The 20550-nt window shown below is 42.0% G+C and overlaps 1 protein-coding gene across 7 annotated transcripts in view; it reads left to right on the plus strand.

Moving 5' to 3' along the window:
- Nucleotides 1-20550, plus strand: part of PTPRA (protein tyrosine phosphatase receptor type A) — a 173525-nt gene that overhangs the window by 118898 nt on the left and 34077 nt on the right. For all 7 annotated transcript variants that reach the window (XM_004469139.4, XM_058287445.2, XM_023591910.3 and 4 more), the window contains 3 exons: nt 7154-7238; nt 8051-8124; nt 8780-8916. In XM_004469139.4, coding sequence (XP_004469196.1) covers nt 7154-7238; nt 8051-8124; nt 8780-8916 — 296 coding nt within the window. The remainder of the gene's footprint in view (nt 1-7153; nt 7239-8050; nt 8125-8779; nt 8917-20550) is intronic.

The following is a 20550-nucleotide window of genomic DNA, read 5'->3' on the forward strand; positions in this document are numbered from 1 at the left end:
CTGAATTCCTAGATCCTGGTTGGTACAAGCAAGCACTCAATGTATATGTTTATTGAATGAAAGAATAAATATTGAGTGCAGGGATATCTGGGGGGTGATTTTTTCCTTGCCTTCAAGAAGTTTCTAATTTAACAGACATAATCAACAACCTTAATTCGATGAATTGTGGTTGGAGAGTAGAGACACAGTATTATGGAAGTACAAGAAAAGCACAATTATTTTTGTCAAGAGGAGCAATCAGAGAAGGATTTACATAAAGAGGTGATATTTGAGCTAGAATTGTATAAAATGAGAGGTAGTAATATTCTAGATTAGGGGTCAGCAACTTTTTAAATTAAATTTCAGTTTTGCAGCTGTAATTTCTGTCTCTGTCTCAGCTGCTCAATTCTGCCTTTGTAGTATAAAAGCAGCCATAGACAGGATCAAATAAATGAGCTTGGCTGTCTTCAAATAACATTTTATTGACAAAAATGGCCAGTGGGCTAGATTTGACCTGCAGGTTGAAGTTTGCTGACTCCTGTTCTAGACAAAGGGACCTACCTAGGAGGATTGCATCCAGTATCCATGTGGAATCTGAGCCTCCTCTTGACATAGAGGTGCAACGGACACAACCAATCCAAGGTCCACAGAGAAAAGGTGGCATTGGTGTGGGAAAAGAGGCCGTGGTGGCTGATGGGTATGGGGAATGGGAGGAAGAGATGAGATGTGGAGGCGTTTTTGGGACTTGGAGTTGCCCTGGATGGTGCTTCAGGGGTAATCACTGGACATTGTAAACCCTCCCAGGGCCCACTGGATGAAACGTGGGAGAGTATGGGCCATGATGTGGACCATTGACCATGAGGTGCAGAGATGCCCAGAGATATACTTACCAAATGCAATGGATGTGTCAAGATGATGGGAGTGAGTGTTGCTGGGGGGGGGTGGAGTGGGGTTGAATGGGACCTCATATTTTTTTAATGTAGTATTTTTACAAAATGAATAAAATTAAAAAAAAAAGGGGGGGGGGTGACCTACCTAATGCCTAGGACGCTGGGCTGAGGTTCTCTAATATGTGAGCTTCTGGGTGCCAGGGCCAGTTTTTTCCCCTTCACATCAGGTACTTTGTGAATCACTTTAAATCACTTTGTGATTTAAAGGAGGTGTCCTTTTAAATCTCCCATGAAGTCTTAGAAATGAACAAGTGATACTATATTTACATTTCATAAATCATTCTAAGAACTTGTCACAGTATTAGTAAGTAGAGTTGTAGAGATTTGAACCTCCAGGTCTGAGTGAACCACATGCTCTGAAAATGACTCGTTTGACCTCTTGCTAAAATGCATATTTGTCTAGATAAATAGGTTCAGAATCATTCCTAAGAACTTTATAGACAGTGTACCTTTGACTTATAGCAGTGTTATTTTAGATGAGCAATCAAATGTGAACATGATTCTCCTTTGTTTTTCAGTAGGGAATCTTTTTTCTTCCCCTGAAAAATTTACAGGATGGCTTGTTGTAGTTGGATGGTTGATTGGTTTTAATCCAAAAATCTCAGAATTTTTTTTTTCAGCATGCACCTAGGTTTAAAGGTCTTTTTTCAAAAACCCTCCTCAAACTTGATAGACCCTTTTTTTTGGCTTGGTAAGTCAGAGAACTTGGATTATTTTTTATCCGCCTTCCTCACTGTTTTCTTCTTTGGAAACTCGTATTGGACATTATTAGATCTAAATCTCTCCAGCTTGTCTCCTTACTCTCATTTTGGTATATATATCTTCTGGGAGCTTCCATGATTTGGTCTTTCACATTACTATTTTGACTTTCAGTTATATCTCGTTTCCTAGATTCCCCCACCACCAACACCAATTATATTTTTATTTTCTAAGAATTTTTTCTCAATACTTGGATTGCTCCTTTTCTTATTTATAGTGACTTAAAAAAATTGATGAATAAATTGCAATATATTTTGAAAGATTTTTTCTGTTTCTTGTATTACCTGTTTCCCAGGGTTACCCTTGCTCTCTTGGCCATTTTTGTAGGTCATCTGGAGGGCTCTGTTGGAGCTTTACCCCAGAGCACTGAGTGGACAGAACTATCACTGCTGGGAGACAAACGGGCCTGTCATGGTTTAGAAAGCTGGGAAATAGTTATCCTCTAGACTGAGGTACCCTTCTTTCTTTCCCCTTTATTCTTGTGGCTGCCTGGAGTTCTCTTAGGTGCCGCCCATGCTTATTTTCTATCATCAGGGCCAGCCCAGAAAGCCCTCTGTGGACCTAGTTAATACATAGCAATTGTGGGCAATGTGTACATCCTGTTTGGATGCCAATTTGAACCAAACCAGGAAAAAAAGAAAACATTGTGAGACAATCAGGGGGATTTAAACAGTAATCAGATAATAGATGATATTAAGGAATTAGTGTTATTTTTCAGGTGGAGTTATATCATGGTTATGTTGCATCCTCTTTTTAGTACATACTTCTTGAATTAATTATGGTTGCCATGGTATTTCTCACATTTGCTTTCAAAAGATCTAGTAGGTCATAGAGAGGGTATAGATAAATGATTTTCAACTGTGGATTGAAATACCTGGAGATGGTTTGGGTGGTCACAGCTGGTGGGAGGTGGGTTCTAATGGCTTATAGTGGATAGAAACTAGAGATCTTAAACATCCTACTCTGCACAGGAATGCTCCCCACAACAAAGAATTATCCAACCTAAAATGCTAGTGTGAGTTTGAGAAACCCCAGTGTAGATGAAATACATTGATAATGTTGAGGCTAAGTGATAAGTATACAGGGGTTCTGTATAATTATAGTGTTCTCTTTGCCTTGCATAAATCTGAAAGTTTTCCATAATAAAAAGTCTGAAAATATATGTGTGACATTTTTTTTTAAATGTCTGACAAACTCCCCACTCCATGAGTGCTCATTGTCCAGCCAAGCCTATCACACAGTCTGTGGGTATACTGGCCCCACATTGACAGGTATTTGGTTAAATTCTCTGTTGGTATCCCAAGGCTCACTTTCATTCCCAACACTAGTGGACTCAAAGCTTGAGGTGCTTCCAGGATTAGGCTGCTAGAACTAATCCTTTCTTTTAAGTTGTTCTGTCTTTACCTGGAGATTCTTTGGCTTTGACTGATCTCTTCAGTAGTCCAGTTCTGTTTGCTTTGTTTTCCAGAAATTCCTCAGTGTCTGATGTACTGATGCCACTTTTGCTGCCTTCCGGACATGCTATTGATTCATTAGTATTTTTATATGTTTTATACCATTTCAGTGTGCTTTGGGAAAAAGAGAAGTAAATTTATGGATTCAGCCCACTGTTTTGAGCCAGATGTCTCTAACTACCTTCTTTTAATAGGGTCTTTTGTGATTGACATTTAACAGACATTTAGTGATAAATCATTATTTTATTCATTCATTCATCATAGCCCAGAATTTTTTAGTGCCTATTATGTGCCAAACACTGTACTATGTTTCTACGGTGAGAAACAAAGGAAATATATAATCTTGCCTTATGGTATAAAGGCAGGGGCACTCAGTCAAATTGTGGTCAAATAAAACAGTGTGATGGCTATATACAGAGAAATAATATGGTGCTGTATGACAATAATAGCATACATTGACTTATAATGTGTGCTAATTACTGTGCCACGAACTTTACATGGATGATCTGATTTCGTCTTCAGAATAACTCATTTTAGAGATAGGGAACTGAGATTTAAGTGTGTTTTAAGACCTTAATTTAGTCAGAAAGTCAGAGAAGATCTCTTTAGGGAAAATGACTCCTAAAATGAGAATTGGTTAAACAGGCATTAGCTAGGCAAAGAATGGGGGAAGGCTCTGTTAGAAGTAACATTCAAAGGCCTAAGGAAGAAATGAACTTAGCATGGAAAGATTTCAGTAGCTGAAGTTTAGTGAGCAAAGAAAGAGTGGCAGGAGATAGGGCAGTTAGGGACTAAACTGGGAGGTTGTTGTAGTCCAGGGTAAGTACATTAGATTTCAATCTAAGGGCTTGGGAAATTATTGAGAGGTTTTAGGTTTGAGGGACATGATCTGCATACATTGTAGAGAATGGATTGGCAGAGGACAGAGGCTTACTGTGACCCAGGTGAGAGGGGATGCAGATTGGGACTATGGTAGGGTCAATAGAGAAAGGGAAACAAAAGTAGACAAATTTGAGGTGTTGAGTGTATCTCTAAACTACATTACTTGCAGCTAGCTGGGTTGGATATAAAAGATACATGTGAGGGAGAAATTAAGGGGACTCCCACATTTCTTGCTTAAGCTATAGGCAGTACTCTTGGCTGAGGGTGAGGGATAATTTTCAGACACAGAAAATATGCATTGCCTGTGAAATTTAAGGTGGAGATGGCCAGTAGGCACTTGAGAGTCTGGAGCTTGCAAGAGAAGTCTGATCAAGTGATACAAAATTGGGAATTACTAGCATATCTGTCCTTAGAGCCATCTGTCTGATCAGATCACCTAGAGAGGGTATAAAGAAGAGTGTGAAGGACTTCTTACCTTTAGAGATCTGGTATTGGGAAACTGAGAGAGAGCAGCCAAGAGGTAGAAAGAAAATCAGAAAAGTGCTTTGTTACAGAAACCAAGAGAGGAAAGTGCTTGGAAGAGGAGAGCGTGGTCAACTGGTTTGACTACTCATTTTAAGATGAGAGCTGTACAGTGTGTGTGAAAATTGCCATCAACAAATAAGCATGGTAAGCTGGTATAACATCTCCTGTCTCTCTATACTAAACAAAAACATTGACTCTTGACCCCGCAGCTCTCTCTAACTGTGCTACTTTACTCTGCATCCCCTTATGATAAAGAAAGTCCTCAGAAGAGGAGTTGGTATCTCACTTTCTCTTCTTTCTAGCTTTATTTCTCTCCATTTAGGCTTTCTCACCCACTACTCAACTGAAACCAACAGTTAACATCTTTTCAAAGTCATTGTCACTTCTCTGTCCAAATCCTACTTAAGATCTGTCAGCAATATTGGACTGAGTTGCTCACTCCCTCCTTCCTGAAAAACTTCTTGGCTTCCTTGACACTATAATCTGATGGGTTACTTCCTCCTCATGGCTGTCTCATAGAGTCAGTTTAGCTGATCTTTTTAAAAAAAAATGCCTGTTCAGTTACATCTCTCCCTGCACATAGCCTTCCAACCACATAGTGTTTTGCATCATATCAGAATTAAATCCACACTCCTTACCATGGCCTACAAAGCCCTAATCTTCTGACTCCTGCCCTTCTCTCCAGCCTCATCTTGTACCACACTGATCTTTGTGTTATTTCTTGAACCCACCAAGTTCTCAAGGGCTATTATGCTTCCTCTTGCCTGCGCCAAGAAAGCTCTTCACCTAGACCTTTGCATGGTTCACATCACATTAGTCACTGCCTCCCTCCCCTCACTCCCTGTCCCCTTGTCCCACTTTGTTTTTGTCATGGCACTTGTCATTTTCTGAAATTATATGTTTACTTGTGAACAGAAGCCCTCTCTGAATTTATACTTGACTGTTTGATACTTCTCTCTTCTTAATGTCTAGAACAGGACCAAATAATTGCTGGTCCATAAGTATTTCTTGAATGAATAAGCTGAGGATGGGAATGTTTCCATTGAATATGGCAAATATGGCATTTATTGTGTCCCTGATGAGCTGTTTAAATGAAGCACTGAGGGTGAGAGTCTGAGCAAAATAGATTGAGTTCCCGGAGGTAAGGAAGTAGAGAAATATTTCTAGATGGCTGTTGTTAGAAGTTAGCTGTGAGGGAAAAAATGGCTGGTGGTAGCTGGAAGAGAATGAATGGAGTCAAGAAGCCCCATCTTTGAGATGGACATAATGGATGACAGGATTGACCTGTGACATGGGAGGGACACGTCCTCCATTTTAGCAGGAAGGAAGATGATAAGGATAGTTACAAACTCTGGTTATAGTTGGAAACTCTGGTTGTGTAGTTTGTGGTGGGAAGGTGTGTGTGATCAGGCCAGATACCATTTATTTGCTGAGTGGGGTCTTTGGGCAAGAGTGGCGGCCCAAGTCAGCACCTGGTTAGCTACCATGAGGAAAGTATAGGTCAGGGAAGGGAGTCACCCCTGTAGAATGAAGTGTTACCGTATCTCCATACCAGATGTTGCTGTCATTAGCAAAAGGTGATAGAGAAGTGAGGCAGCAGGGTGTGGGAAGAGGAAGGGAGCACCCAGCATTTTTTGATACATGGTGCCTACAGATCTAATAATGTCTCCTTGTTTGTTTTTTTAAAGACTTATTTCTCTCTCCTTCCCCCTGTTGTCTGTCCTCTGTCCATTCGCTGTGTGTTCTTCTGCATCTGCTTTCATTATCAGGTGGCACTGGGAAACCTCGTCTCTTTTTTGTTGTGTCGTCATGCTGCGTCAGCTCTCCGAGTGTGTGGCACCACTCCTGGGCGGGCAGGCTGTGCTTTTTTCACGTGGGGCGGCTCTCCTTGTGGGGCACACATCTTATGTTATGCGGGGGTGCCCCTGCATGGCACGGCACTCTTTGCTTGCGGCAACACTGCGTGGGTCAGGTCAGAAGGCCCTGGGGATCGAACCCTGGACCCTCCATTTGGTAGACAGACACTGTCACTTGAGCCACATCTGCTTCCCTGTCTCCTTGTTTTAATCAAGTAACAGTTTCCTTTGTACCAGGAAAGCATTTGGTTTTATGATAAGAAAACTGTTCTTTTCCCTTCTTCCTCCATCTTCCTCTAGATAAAGCCTTTGAGACTGGGAGAGAGTACAGAGTTGGCCCTGCACATTAGGTTTCCCACCAGGACTGGACATGTTCATACCTTCAAAGACAGAGAACTTTCAGTGTGCTAAGTACTGTTTTAGCCTTGAAGGATATAGCAGGAAACAAAACAAAGTCGCTACAAGCAAGGAACTTTTATTCTAATTCAGGGAGACAGAGAGTAAATGAATATATGATGTGTCAGGGATGGAGTGGGTATGTCACCCTGGGCCCTGCTCCACACAAACCCCCACCCCACTGCCAGTAGCCCTAAGGCAACAGTGGGAGGCTCTCTTCCTGTGCCTGCGCCCTGCCATGTCAGGAGCATGGAATGTGCCCTTTTCCTCATCAGGGCATTTCCCTGAGCAGCTGACTGGAGTCCACCTTTGCAGGCAACGGTAATGACATGTTCTGTTTTCTTGATTCCAGATGAAACGCCAATTATCGCAGTGATGGTGGCCCTGTCCTCTCTGCTAGTGATCGTGTTTATCATCATAGTTCTATACATGTTAAGGTGAGCATGCTAATGCTTCTCCATTCTCTCAGACTGTGTGTCGACAGCTCAGTATCCCAGTAAGCTGACAGCCCAGAAGGCAGTAGGCTAAGAACAGTGAACAGGACGAGGGGGGTGACTCAGGATAGTGCTAAGATTAAAATTCTGTTTAGAGGTGGTTTAAAAGCTCTACACAGTCTTCTTCAAGACCCAGCCATTCCCCTTTGTTTCCATCTGTCCAAGTCCAGTTCCCCAACTCCAGTTCCACCCAAAGCCCAGAGTGGTGGTTTGGAGTAGAGGAGGAAGCCACCTGTGTTATTAGTGATGGGTATTTCAAGATCTTCAGATCCAGCCCTATTGAAGCAGTCCCTACAGAGGCCCACCCCAGTAGACGTTATGTGCTCAACAAAGGCCAACTTTATTTCTACTTAGGATTGTCTCCAAACCCCTTTGGCACCCTTGGTCCTGGTGTGCTGAGCTGGATCGTATGAGCTGCAGAATTCCTCTTCATGATCCTCTTTCAGGATTCTCTAGATGTGACCCCTCAAATAATGAACAGCAGCAAGGAAGGAGAACCCCCAAGGGAGGGGTGTTTATTCTCTTCCTGCTGAAGCTACAGTGGATGAGTGCCTGCCTCCCATGTATGAGGTCCTGAGTTCAATCCCTGGCACCTCCTAAAAATAACTAAATATATAAATACAATGAAAGAGGCTATTTGGTAGAAGAGATTTAGACAGACTCAACTGAAATCTACAAAGATGGGAATAAAAAGCCAGTGACTGATTACTTCTGCTTCTGTGCTTAGTTTTTCACTGTGAACATTTTCTCATTAGGTTTAAGAAATACAAGCAAGCTGGGAGCCATTCGAATTCTTTCCGATTATCCAATGGGCGCACTGAGGATGTGGGTAAGGCAGCTTTAATGTCATGGGAAACCTGTGTGGGGAAATAAACCAAGAAATTAGGGTTTCCTTATCCTTTTAAAAGAATAAAACTATAAAAAGAAAAAAGACTTTTGAAGAGGCGGCGGACTTGGCCCAGTGGTTAGGGCATCCGTCTACCACATGAGAGGTCTGTGGTTCAAACCCCGGCCTCCTTGACCCGTGTGGAGCTGGCCCATGCACAGTGCTGATGCGCGCAAGGAGTGCCCTGCTACGCAGGGGTGTCCCCGCACACAAGGACTGCGCCTCGTAAGGAGAGCCGCCCAGCGCGAAAGTTAAGTGCAGCCTGCCCAAGAATGGGGCCGCACACACGGAGAGCTGACACAACAAGATGACGCAGCAAAAAGCAACACAGATTCCCATGCTGCTCACAACAACAGAAGCAGACAAAGAAGACGCAGCAAATAGACACAGAGAACAGACAAGCGGGGTGGGGGTGGTGGAGAAGGGGAGAGAAATAAATAAATAAATAAATCTTTAAAAAAAAAAAAAAAAGACTTTTGAAGAGAGCAGTCCAAGTTCTTGGAGGTCTGCTCCGTAAGGTAGAACTCCAATTTTAGTCTCCGCAGATGGGGCTGGGTCCCCAGGGCACCTGACTGACCTTTCCCATTGTGCACTGCAGAACCCCAGAGCGTGCCACTTTTGGCCAGGTCTCCAAGCACCAACAGGAAGTACCCACCTTTGCCCGTGGACAAGCTAGAGGAGGAGATTAACCGGAGAATGGCTGATGACAATAAGCTCTTCAGAGAGGAATTCAATGTGAGTTCTTTATTGAGCCTGCTGTGTCAGCTAAGAGGAAGGCAGGCTCAAGGACAGGCCTTTTGAGTCATGAGGTAGGAAACAGGTTTGTAATGGAGTGAAGGTGAGAAATTTTTTAACAAGTTCATCTGCCTCCCTTTCTGTGTGATTATGGCAGGAAATGAAAAAAGATTTGCCTTACCTCTCTCTTCCACTCTAGCACCCATCCATCCATCCATCATTCCATCTATTAATTTGTTTGTTTAATTCATATTTTTTTGAGCATATAATATGTGCCAGGTAGTATTCTAGGTGCCAGAGATATGATGTGAAGTAAAAGTAGATCCAGTCCTTTCCCTCAGAGAACTCACTGTCCAATAGGGAAACCCCACAACCAAGAACAAAAACAACTGTGTAAGTTTAAAGAGCATTACAGACTGTAGAAGCCCATGTTAAGAGATGGCCTTTAAAAGAGTAAAACAGAGATCCGAGAGAGTCTTAAGGAGACAGTAGGAGTATCTGGGTATGGAAGGTAAGGACTCTGGCAGAATACAGAACATGGCCTCATCCTGAGTGTTTAGATTCATAATTTTTTATAACTCCCTTCACGGAAACAGAACACATTTATAAACCACCAGTCATTGATTCTAGGCTACCACTTCTGATTCCAGGTTAGAAGAATGTCCTTGAGGAAATGGTGTTTGAATTGAGACCTGATGAGTAGGCAAGGGGGTGGGGAACATTCCAGCACTGGGAAAAGCAGGAGAAAATGTCAGTAGTGATGATGGGTGAGGAAAAGGCACATTGGGAAAATTAAAGAAGGGCTGTGTGTGGCTGCAGGGCACAGACTAAAGAGAGAGTAGTAAGAGACGAGACTGCAGAGGAAGGCCAGGTCATAGAGCCTGTAAATTATCATGAGAGAAGTGCAAAGCTGTGGACCATTCAGATTTGTGACTTGTTGAGACCGGTCCAGATTATTCCAGGGTCATGTAGAGGATGAACGGACAACCCCATGGAATGTTTGTTCTGGAAGCAAAGGTTGTTTGGTTATTTGATTTATTTGATTTATTTATTTGATTTATTAGAAGGTTATTTGGTGTGCAGGTCACAATCATACCTACTCCACTCCTGGGCTTGAGAAAGTGGAGACTGATGTGATCAGATTTGCATTTTCAGAAAAGCACTAGCTACAATGTGGAGAATAGATGGGAGGGAGGAAAGAATTGAAGCAGGAGACCATTTACCAGCAAGAGTTAATGAAATAACTTGGACCCTTGGTAGCTGGCTGTTGGAAAAACACCACCATTTACTGGTCATTGATTCAGAACATTTACCACATTCTACAAGACAGCACACCAACTTCAGCATTAGAGCTGGGTCTTTGACAGACCATTCTTACTGTTTTGTAATCTGTAATACCAACTGCTTCTGGATGATGAGGCATATGATCCTGTCACATACCTGTTTTTCTGTGGCATGAGTTCTTTCTTTAGAGTTCCTGTCCCCTACGAGCCCATGATAAGGAATTCTGGTAAATCCCTGGATGGTGGTAGTATTCTTAGAGGCATGGCAGGCAGATTCAGGTAGATGCTGTGGTAGGATCCCATGGCAGTGTATCCTCGGTCGAAGGTTTCCAGTCTGGTCACCCTGCCTCTGGGTAGCTGGCCAATGTCCTGGTTGACACATCTAGGTCTCACTTGGGTTCCTGCTGCTGGCTTTTAGGGCTCTCTGCAATGACTAGGCCAGGAAAGCCCTGGAGATAGGAAATCTGAGTTGCTGACCCCATGATCTGTATCCATGTAACCATGGCCAGTGTGTTCATGAGCTCTTGGGCCAGCACTAGATAGGATGGTGAGGGAAAGGGAGGACCAAAATTTCCTGGGTTCTTGGCAGTAAGTGCCATCAGGTGAGCTCAGTTAGCCACTACACAGGGATCAGTTTAGACCCTGATCTTCAGAGAGGGAAATAGTGTAATACCTTGCTTAAAGTTCTTTTCACTGGGTGGATGTATCTTTTATACCATTCAAAACCATCATTAAGTAGGTTACCCTTTAGCAGTCTGTTTCCAGCACCGGCCAGCATGAACCATTTGTATACTAAGCTGGACTTTTTTCTTCTTTGGTCAGCTATCGATAATCATCAGGAAATCAGAGGCATCTGTTAAAGGAGTGGGGTTGTGTGGCAGGCATCTGTACACATCACTTCCATTCCTGTTGGGCATGTCCAGATTCATGATCTGTTGATTACATACCTGGTTTATGATGGGCAGTTGTAGTCACTTGGATACTGGGTATCCCATTGCCAGGCTTACAGTCTCCACCAGGGTGTACTTCCAAGCTAGGAGCATGAGGTCACAGTCTTGTCACCAAATCCTAGTGTGTTTCATTATGATTCTCCTGCTCAGCCTTACCACAGACACCTGGAGCCCATGGGGCTCCACCAGAGCTAGTTTTCTCTGTACCTGGATCAGCTGGTGCATATTCTCTATTCAGATCACTCAGTGGATGGGTTAGAGCAGGCCACTAGCATGTCCCCAAAATCCATAAAGGTCTAGCAAGCACTGCTATCCTTCCTTAGTGGGGAAGGGTTGGTGGGGCAAGGAGCAGCAACTTGTCTTTTACACTGGAGGAGTTAATCATGACGTGCCCCAGGCCTTTGGACCTTCTGAAACTTGACCGAAGTGGCAGGCTCCTGCATTTTTATTTATGTCTAGCTCATGTGTTTAGGGCACATAGTTTCCTGCTCTTCAAGTCCTTTCAGCTTGGTGCAGGCAGTATAGTTGTAAGGGCAATATCTTTTGAAGCACAAAATCCCTATGAACCAGAGCATGACTCAGAGAGGTCAGGATGGTAGATCATGCCATGATAAAGGGAAACTACTTTGGGAAGCCTTTGTGCCCCTTCAAGGAAAAACCATACGCTCTCCCCATTAATAGCCATATGCCAGGTACCAGGGCCTATGTTAATCTGTAGGAAGGCGAGTACTCTGGAAAAGCAACTCTACCTGGTTCTGTTTGCCATTTTCTACTGACGTTCAGTCTTTTGTGCTGGTCTCTTCAGTGGCTTGCATGGAGGGTGATGAGAAACCTCACAGGAGCTGATCCTGGTGGTTGTTGAGCCCTAGCTTCATGCCGTCACTACACTCAGAGGTATGCATGGATTAGCTCATCATTACCCGTGATACTTGGAAGCACTGTGATTCCCTGGAGATGTAGCCTTTTGATGAGAGGGTCTGCACCAGGCATTTGCATTTGTTCTTTTTACAATAAGAGCCCTTACTCAGTGGGTTAGGGGACCAGGGTGGGTATTCTGCCACTTGACATAGGTATCTATTCCAACCATACACTGGGAAAATAGGTAGTTCCTAATATGAAACCAGTTCAGGCCAAAAGTCCTTCCATCACCTGGCCTGCAAGGGCTACTTTCTCCCAGTGGCATCCTGGGTCTTCAGGAATTAGTTAGCCAGGGCAAGACCCCAATAGATCCCAAAAGGTGTGTTTTCCTTTACCCAGTTAGATGAGAGAGGCCCTTTCTCCAGCATGACAGTTCTAGTCAGGCCTCCTCAATTGACCTGGACCAGTTCCTCCCCCTTTCATTATCGGGAGCTGCACAATGAATTATCCACAACCAGAACTCTCAGCCCTGGGAACCATGGCCTCCTGGGCTCCTTCCAACCTCCTAAAGTCAAGAATCTCATTTTGATGGTAATCCCTTCCTCCAGCATCTCACTGTAGTGAGGACAGCCAGGAAAGCACTTCTGAAAGATCCCATTCCTCACCTCACTGGTGTACACCCTTCAGCAAGGCAAATGCTGTGGATCCCATCAGTGAAATGGTGATGGTACCCTCTCCTCTACCTTGTGCCAAGGACTTAACTGACTTTTCCTGGTCACCTAGCTGAAACCAGCATTCAGTCCTGGTTTCCACTGGTCAACCTAGCCCAGCATCAGAACTGTTTCCAGTTAATTGTTAAATTAACTGCAGAAGTCCAGTTGACCATTCTCTAACTAGAAATTTGGCCTCATTCAAGAAGTATGCTCTTCCCTCCTTGGTCTATGAGTCTTACAGTCTCTATCATTAACTGTTCCTATGATTTTTGATGATCCAACTCAATGAATTCCTGCAGGGTTTTTTTTTTTGTTTTTTTTTTTTTTGGTGGGGGGGCTGTGTTAACTCTTTGCTTTTCTAACTTGATTATGTGTTTTATCCTTCAGATTGTGTTATGCTTGCATGCTGATTATCCATGAGCGATAAAAACTGGAGAGAGGGGTAGTTTTCATGGTGAAGCAAGATGCAGTAGAGAGCATAATAGAAGGGTGTGGAAGTTGGCATTCTCAAAGTCCTCTGCTTCCTTTTAGGCATTTTGGTTGTCTCACTTCAAGCTTTATCTTTCACATAAACAACACAGAAGTAATGTGAATTCACTTGGAATTAAAATTCAGCAACCAGAATTTTTAACATTTGGTTCAGCAAAACACATAATATAGTCACAAAAAAGCCTCTGAGTTTCATTCTGTATGATTGGAGGTGAGCATTTGGTGTTAGAGCTGGACTTTTTCTTGTTTTGTTATCCAATATTATTAGAAATAATCATCCTCACTCCTTGCTATCACCATTTCTAGTCTTCTTTTAATGGGGAATTCCCTACCCCTTAATCACCAGCTAGTATACGTCCCAGATGGTCACAAGCAGTAACTAGAGTAACTGTTGTACAACTGTGGACCATCCTGGAAATGGGTCGGTAGTTCCTGTCCCTCCGTCTGAACCCTGTGATTAGGTTCACATCACTCACATTTGCCCCAGGAGACGCTCAGCTACAACCCGTTTTCAGATACTAATTGACAAATCAATTAGGTTCTTTAATAAAAACAAGAGAAGTCAACTCAACTAAATTAGCAAAAAGCAAAGAAAACTATCAGTTGGGAAGTCATTGGGAAAGTTAGCCAAACTGAAAGATGAACTGGACTGCCAAGCCTTGGGCAGACCAGGCCCTACCCTTGTGGCTCTGGGGCCCTCCTAGGGAACTTCTCTTGGGTGGCTCTGCTTCTTCCCAAGTTTTAGAATCCTGGGAAAGAGATTCTGATTGGTCCAAAGTAGGCCACATGTGGCTGCTTGGCCAAGTCAGCCCTGGCCAGAGAAACAAAGGAATAGCATATAGGGCAAACACATCAATTTGTGTCTACATCATAGGATAATAATTTTAGAATCATGGAATGGAGAAGGCCTTTCTAAGTACAATACAAGATTTGCTAGCCAAAATGGAAAATATTGAAGGCTAATAATTTATTAAACTGCTAAACTTCTGTGACAAACAGTACCAGAAATAAGTGGTCAACATGGTTGAAAGTTCCAGGCAATGGCTATCATCTCACAGTATCAAGCTGGAATGTTTTACTTGCCACCATTTGTCTTAGGGGAGAAGTATCGAATTTGTTTAAAAGAAATGCTCTGAAAAGCCATTTACAGAGATCCCTAAGGCATGCTCAAGATAAAAAAACAAACAAAACAAAACAAAAACGATAATCACAAAAATAACTTTGGTTGGTTCCTGGGAGGAAAGGGATAGGAGAAAGAAAGGAAAGGAAAAGAGGACAGGTAGAGCCAATGAGATAGTGAAAATCTGTGCATTGTGAGACGTGACTACCCCTTCCTCAGGACCCCCTCTTCAGTAAAGATAGCTAAGTTAGTGGATTGCCAGGTGAAGAAGTTATCTGTGTATAAACTGATGACAGGACTAGGAAAGGTGTCTGAGTTGGGTAAGGGGCACAGTAGTAGCCTTTGCATGGACAAGCTGTCATGTTAGAGTCAAAACCCCTGGAAATAAGCAAGAAATGTGGCAAGGGCTTTGGAATTCAACAGACCAGGGAATTGGGATTCAGACCTTCCAAGTGGCAGAGAAGGTTCCAACTGCTATCTGGGTTACAGTAGTCACTACAAGAGAAATACAAAAGAAATTTGCATCTGGGTGTTGGGTCCTTCTGAACAGAACTGTTCCTTGGTGAGATGAGCTGCCTTGGAAGGTTAGTAAATTCTTCATCACTTCAGAGTGTTCAGTCATAGGTGACTATTAGGCAAAAGTATTTGAAAGAGGATTCAAACCTAAAATGGGGTGAGATTCCTTACTGTACTGGAGATCCTAGGCAGAAGTGAGGAAGAAAAGAAATCAAAGATAAAAGGATTGGAAAGGAAGAAACAAATCTACATTATTCACAGAAGAGCATACTGTTGTCCTCAGAAATCCAATGACTCATCAGATAAATAGTCAGAATTAATAAGATATTTTAGCAAGGTGCCAGATACAAAAATAGTGTAAAATATTAATGCATTAATTTCTATGCATAGACCACAAACAAAATCTAATAATAACTTTTAAAAGATGACATTTATTACAGTAGCTACAAAAATATAAAGTACATAGGAATAAACTTAGTAATTATTTACAAAATCTTTGGAGGAAATTACCCAAAAAATTTGAAGGCATTAAAGAAAACCACCTAAATTAATAAAAATAGAGGATCAATGGATTAGAAAGCTCAATATTGTAAAGATGTCACTTCTCCCCAGATTTATATATAGATTCAATGCAATTCCAATAAAAATCCCAACAGGTTTTTTGTGGAACTTGACAAGCTGATTCTAAAAATTATATGGAAGAGAAAAGATCCAGGAATAGCCAAGACATTCCTGAAGAAGAACAAGGTGAGGAGACCTGCCTTACCAGATGTAAAGAGTTACTATAACATTTTAGTAATTTAGATAGTTTTATACTGGCACTGGGACAGACAGAAGACCAGTGGAATAATCAAATAGCTCAAAAGCAAACCCAAACGTAAATGGAAACCTATTTATAATAAAAAATGTTGCAGTTTTTGGTGGGGCAAAGAGTGGCCTTTACAGTAAACAATGCTGGGGCAATTGGGTAACCAAATGGGAAAAAGTGAACCTGAATTCCTATCGTATATCAAACACAAAAATCATTTAGTTGGTGTAAAGACTGAGATTTAAAGGGCAAAATGAAAGAAAACACAATAATATAGGAAAATATATTTATGATATCACAGTAGGAAAAGATTTCTTGAGATTTAAAATATTATTAGTAAAGGGAAAGAATACAAAACTTGGACACCATAAAGAAAGTGAAAAGACAAGCCACACACTTCGTAAAGATTTTTGTAACACATAAAACCGACAAAGAATATATGGAATATATAAAAAGCTCCTACTGATTAATTAGGAGATAAGCAACGCAGTAGAATAACGGGAAAACCACTTAACTGGGTACTTTACAGAAACAGAAATTCTGTTGATCAGTAAACTATGGAAAGATGCTGAACCTCATTAATAATCAGAAATGTAAATTAAAGCTAACCTTTTTAAAAAAAATTTATTGAAGTATATCAATCATATGTAAACATACATAAACAATAAGTCTATAATAATAGTTGTGAACTTACAAAACAAACACATAACAAACACATTACAAAAAAAATACATAACATCATACAGGACTCTCATAACTCACCCTACTACCAATAACTTGCTTTGTTGTTAAACCTTTTTAACTAATGATTAAAGAGCATTGTCAAAATATTACTACTAAATAAAAAAATTTTCCCCCAACCAATTCTGTAATTGTTATATTTACTTCATTTATGTATGAACATACATAAACAATTAGTGTATAGTAAAAGTTGTGAACTTACAAAGCAAACATGCATAACGTCATACAGGGGTCCCATACATCAACCCTCCACCAACACCTTGCATTGTCATGAGACGTTTGTTAGAAATTATGAAAGAATATTGTCAAAATCTTACTACTAATCATAGTCCTTATCTTACATTTGGTGTGTTTTTCCCCCAACCGACCCTAATATAATTTTTTAAATATACTTTTTATGACAGAAGTTGTAAACTTATTTAAAAAATCATGCACATGTGCAGAATTCCCAGACAACACCCCTCCATCAACACACCACAATATGGTGTGTCATTTACTACAGATAAGATTATATCATCTGATTGTTACCATGTCCATAGTATACATTTGGCTCACATTTGCTCTACTGCCTCAGTATCAACATAGTACATCTTTGGCATAGATGCAAGCGTATTGCATTATTACTGCTAACCACAGTCCACAGGTCAGTCCAGCTGTATTTTTCCCATGCTTCTCCACATTCCCAACACCCTGCAGTAGTGATACACATTTGCTCTAGCTAACAAAGGGCACTCCTGCATCTGTACCATCAACCACAATTCTCATCCTCCTCTTGGTTTACTGTGCTATCCAGTTCCTAGATTATTCTCTAGCATTCTGTCAATTGGCATTTACATAACTAGACTACTATTTTCAGCCTCATCCCCATTTATAAACTAGCTTTTACTCACTGTGTGTTACCATCTATTCTATAAATTTCCACACTTTTACAGTAAAGCTAATTAAAACTTCTACATACATTAAACATCAATAGTCCCTCTCAGTCCTCTTCTTATCTCCTTTAAGAATCCATCACCTACCACCAGGTCTTGAAGATATTTTCCAATAATTTCTTCTAGAAGTTTTATGGTTCTTGCTTTTATTTTTAGTTTTTTGATCCATTTTGAGTTACTTTTTGGATAAGCTGTGAGATAGGGGTCCTCTTCTTTCAGCTATGGATGACCAGTTCTTTCAGCACCATTTGTTGAATGGATTGTTCTGCCCGAGCTGTGTGAGTTTGACTGGCTAGTCAAAAATCACTTGACCGGGAAACGGACTTTGGCCCAGTGGTTAGGGCGTCCGTCTACCATATGGGAGGTCCGCGGTTCAAACCCCGGGCCTCCTCGACCCGTGTGGAGCTGGCCATGCGCAGTGCTGATGCGCGCAAGGAGTGCGCCCGTGAGGAAAGCCGCCCAGCGTGAAAAGAAAGTGCAGCCTGCCCAGGAATGGCGCCGCCCACACTTCCTGTGCCGCTGACGACAACAGAAGCGGACAAAGAAACAAGACGCAGCAAATAGACACCAAGAACAGACAACCAGGGGAGGGGGGGAAATTAAATAAATAAATAAATCTTAAAAAAAAAAAAAAAATCACTTGACCATACCTGTGAGGGTCTGTTCCTGAACCATAAATTTGGTTCCATTGGTCTATTGTGTCTGTCTTTAGGCCAGTACTATGCTGTTTTTACCACTATAGGTAGGTATTATGATTTAAAGTCTGGAGATGAGGGTTCACTTTCCCTTTTTATGATGTTTCTGCCTAGTCAGTACTCCTTACCCTTCCAAATAAATTTAATGATCGTGTTTTCAATTTTTTCTTTAGTGCTGGTGGAATTTTTATCGGGATTGCATTAAATCTGTATATCAATTTGAGTAGGATTGACATCTTAATGGAATGTTCTTCCAGTTATTTAGGGCTTTTTTGATTTAACATTGAGTTGCAGTTTTCTGAATACAAGTGCTTTACATCTTTGGTTAAGTTTATTCCTAACTGAGTTTTATCTGTCATATTTTATTTTCACCACTCTTTGGATACTTCTCATTACTTTTATTGATAAAGTCTTCATTTCTAGACTCTCTTCCAGGCCCCTCTCTCCTGTCTTTTCTTTTCAGGCTCTAGCACACCCTGTAGTATTTCCTGAAAATCTAGTCTCTTGCTTAGAAATTCTCTCAGTTTCTGTTTATCTGTGAATATTCTAATTTCGCTCTCATTTTTGATAGACACTTTTGCTGGATATAAGATTCTTGGCTGTAAGTTTTTCTCTTGTAATATCTTAAATATATCAGACCACTGTCGTCTTGCCTCCATGGTTTCTGGTGAGAAATCAGCACTTAATCTTATTGGAGATCCCTTATATGTTATGCATTTCTTTTCTCTTTCTGTTCTCAGAATTCTCTCTTTGTCTTTGGCCTTTGACATTCTGATGAGTATGTGTCTCGGAGTTGGTCTATTCTGATTTTTTTGGATAGGAGTATGTTGTGCTTCTTGGACAGAGATATCTATGTCCTTCAATAGGGTTGGGAAATTTTCTACCATTATTTCTTCAGATATCTTCTGCCCCTTTTTCCTTCTCTTCTCCTTCTGGGACACCCATGACACATATGTTTGCACACCTTTTGCTGTCATTTAGTTCCCTGAGACCTCGTTCATTATTTCCGTTCTTTTCTTCATCTGTTCTTTTGTATGTTCACTTTCAGAGGTCATTTCTTCAAGCTCCCCAGTCCTTTCTTCTGCCTCCTCAAATCTGCTATTATGTGATTCCAATTTTTAAATTTCATTTATTGCACCTTTCATTCCCCTAAGATCTGCTATTTTTCTGTGTATACTTTCAAATTCTTCTTTGTACTCTTTCAACATCTTCTTAATATCCTTAATCTTTTTAGCCATCTCATTGAATTTATTAAGGAGATTAGTTTGACCATCTATGATTAGTTCTCTCAACTCCTTTATGTTATCTGGAGGCTTATCATGTTCCTTTAACTGGGCCATAGCTTCCTGTTTCTTGGTGTGGATTGTAATTTTTTGTTGGTGTCTTGGCATCTGGTTTACTAGAGTATTTTTTCTGGGTGCAGTTTTTCTCTTTAGTTTTAGGGCTTCCTATCGTTTCTCCCTTGCTGGTTATGCAGTAGGAGCCAAGCATGTAGTTGGTGTTATAAGCTGTGGAGGCTCAAGCTGCCCTCATTGCACAGGGACCAATGAAGCTTCTTCCAACTTTCTCCTTTGCCAGGGGTAGGGACAGAGTCACAGCTGTGTGGAATAATCCACGTGCAGGCCTAGACTGTAGTTGCCCAGAGAGGCTGATGGAGCTTCACATCCCTTTCTCCCCTGCCTGGGACAGGGATGGGGCTGCAGGTGTGGGCAGCAGTCTATGCAGTGCAGGTCCAAGATGACCGCAGTTGCCCTGATAGACTTGATTTTCAGTATACTGGTTCCTACGGACACTGAGAGTATCAGTCAGCCTGGCTTCCCCTTCGGGCTGGCGGTGGAGTCAGAATGGCAGCTACTGACCTCTTTTTGACTTGGGCTGGTTCACCACCACCCCCACCCCCCGTTCCCAGGGTTATCGCTTAGCCAGCCAAGTCTACCAATCAGTAGCCGAAATCAGCAGCCAACCATATCCTCCTCCCTTGTTTCTGGGAAATGGAGCTTCCAATTCTAGCCACAGCACAGCTCCTGTGGCGGCTTGTGCTGCCAGAGTAGGACAATCACCGGCCTCCGCAGCTTGGCTGGTAATTTCCGGGAGAGGCTGGCACAGGTCCCCACAGCTTCCTCCCTGCTGGAGGTGGCACTGATGCCTACACTAGAGCTCCAGTATGATCCGGATGGAAAGAAGCTGATCCCCACCAGCACTGGGATTTTCAGTCCACCCCGCTTCCCCTCATGCCAGGCGTGGTGTTAAAATGGCGGCTTCCAGCCTCTTTCTGACTTGGACAGGCTCATACTTTAGCTGTTCTTAGGACTATACTTTAGCCCACTGAATTTACTTATCAGTAGCTGAAATTAGTGTCCAACCATCTCTTCCTCCCCCGTTTTGGGGAAGTGGAGCTTTCAATTCCGTCTGTGGAACAGCTCCCGAGGCGGCTTGTGCCTCCAGTGGAAGATGGGCACCGTGTTCCAGGGCGTGGAGCCTCTACTTAGGAGTCTTCTCTGCAGATGGGCAGTCTCCTCTTTCCACTTT

The sequence above is a fragment of the Dasypus novemcinctus genome, chromosome 24 (assembly GCF_030445035.2).
Source record: "Dasypus novemcinctus isolate mDasNov1 chromosome 24, mDasNov1.1.hap2, whole genome shotgun sequence".
Classification (NCBI taxonomy): Eukaryota; Metazoa; Chordata; class Mammalia; order Cingulata; family Dasypodidae; genus Dasypus; species Dasypus novemcinctus.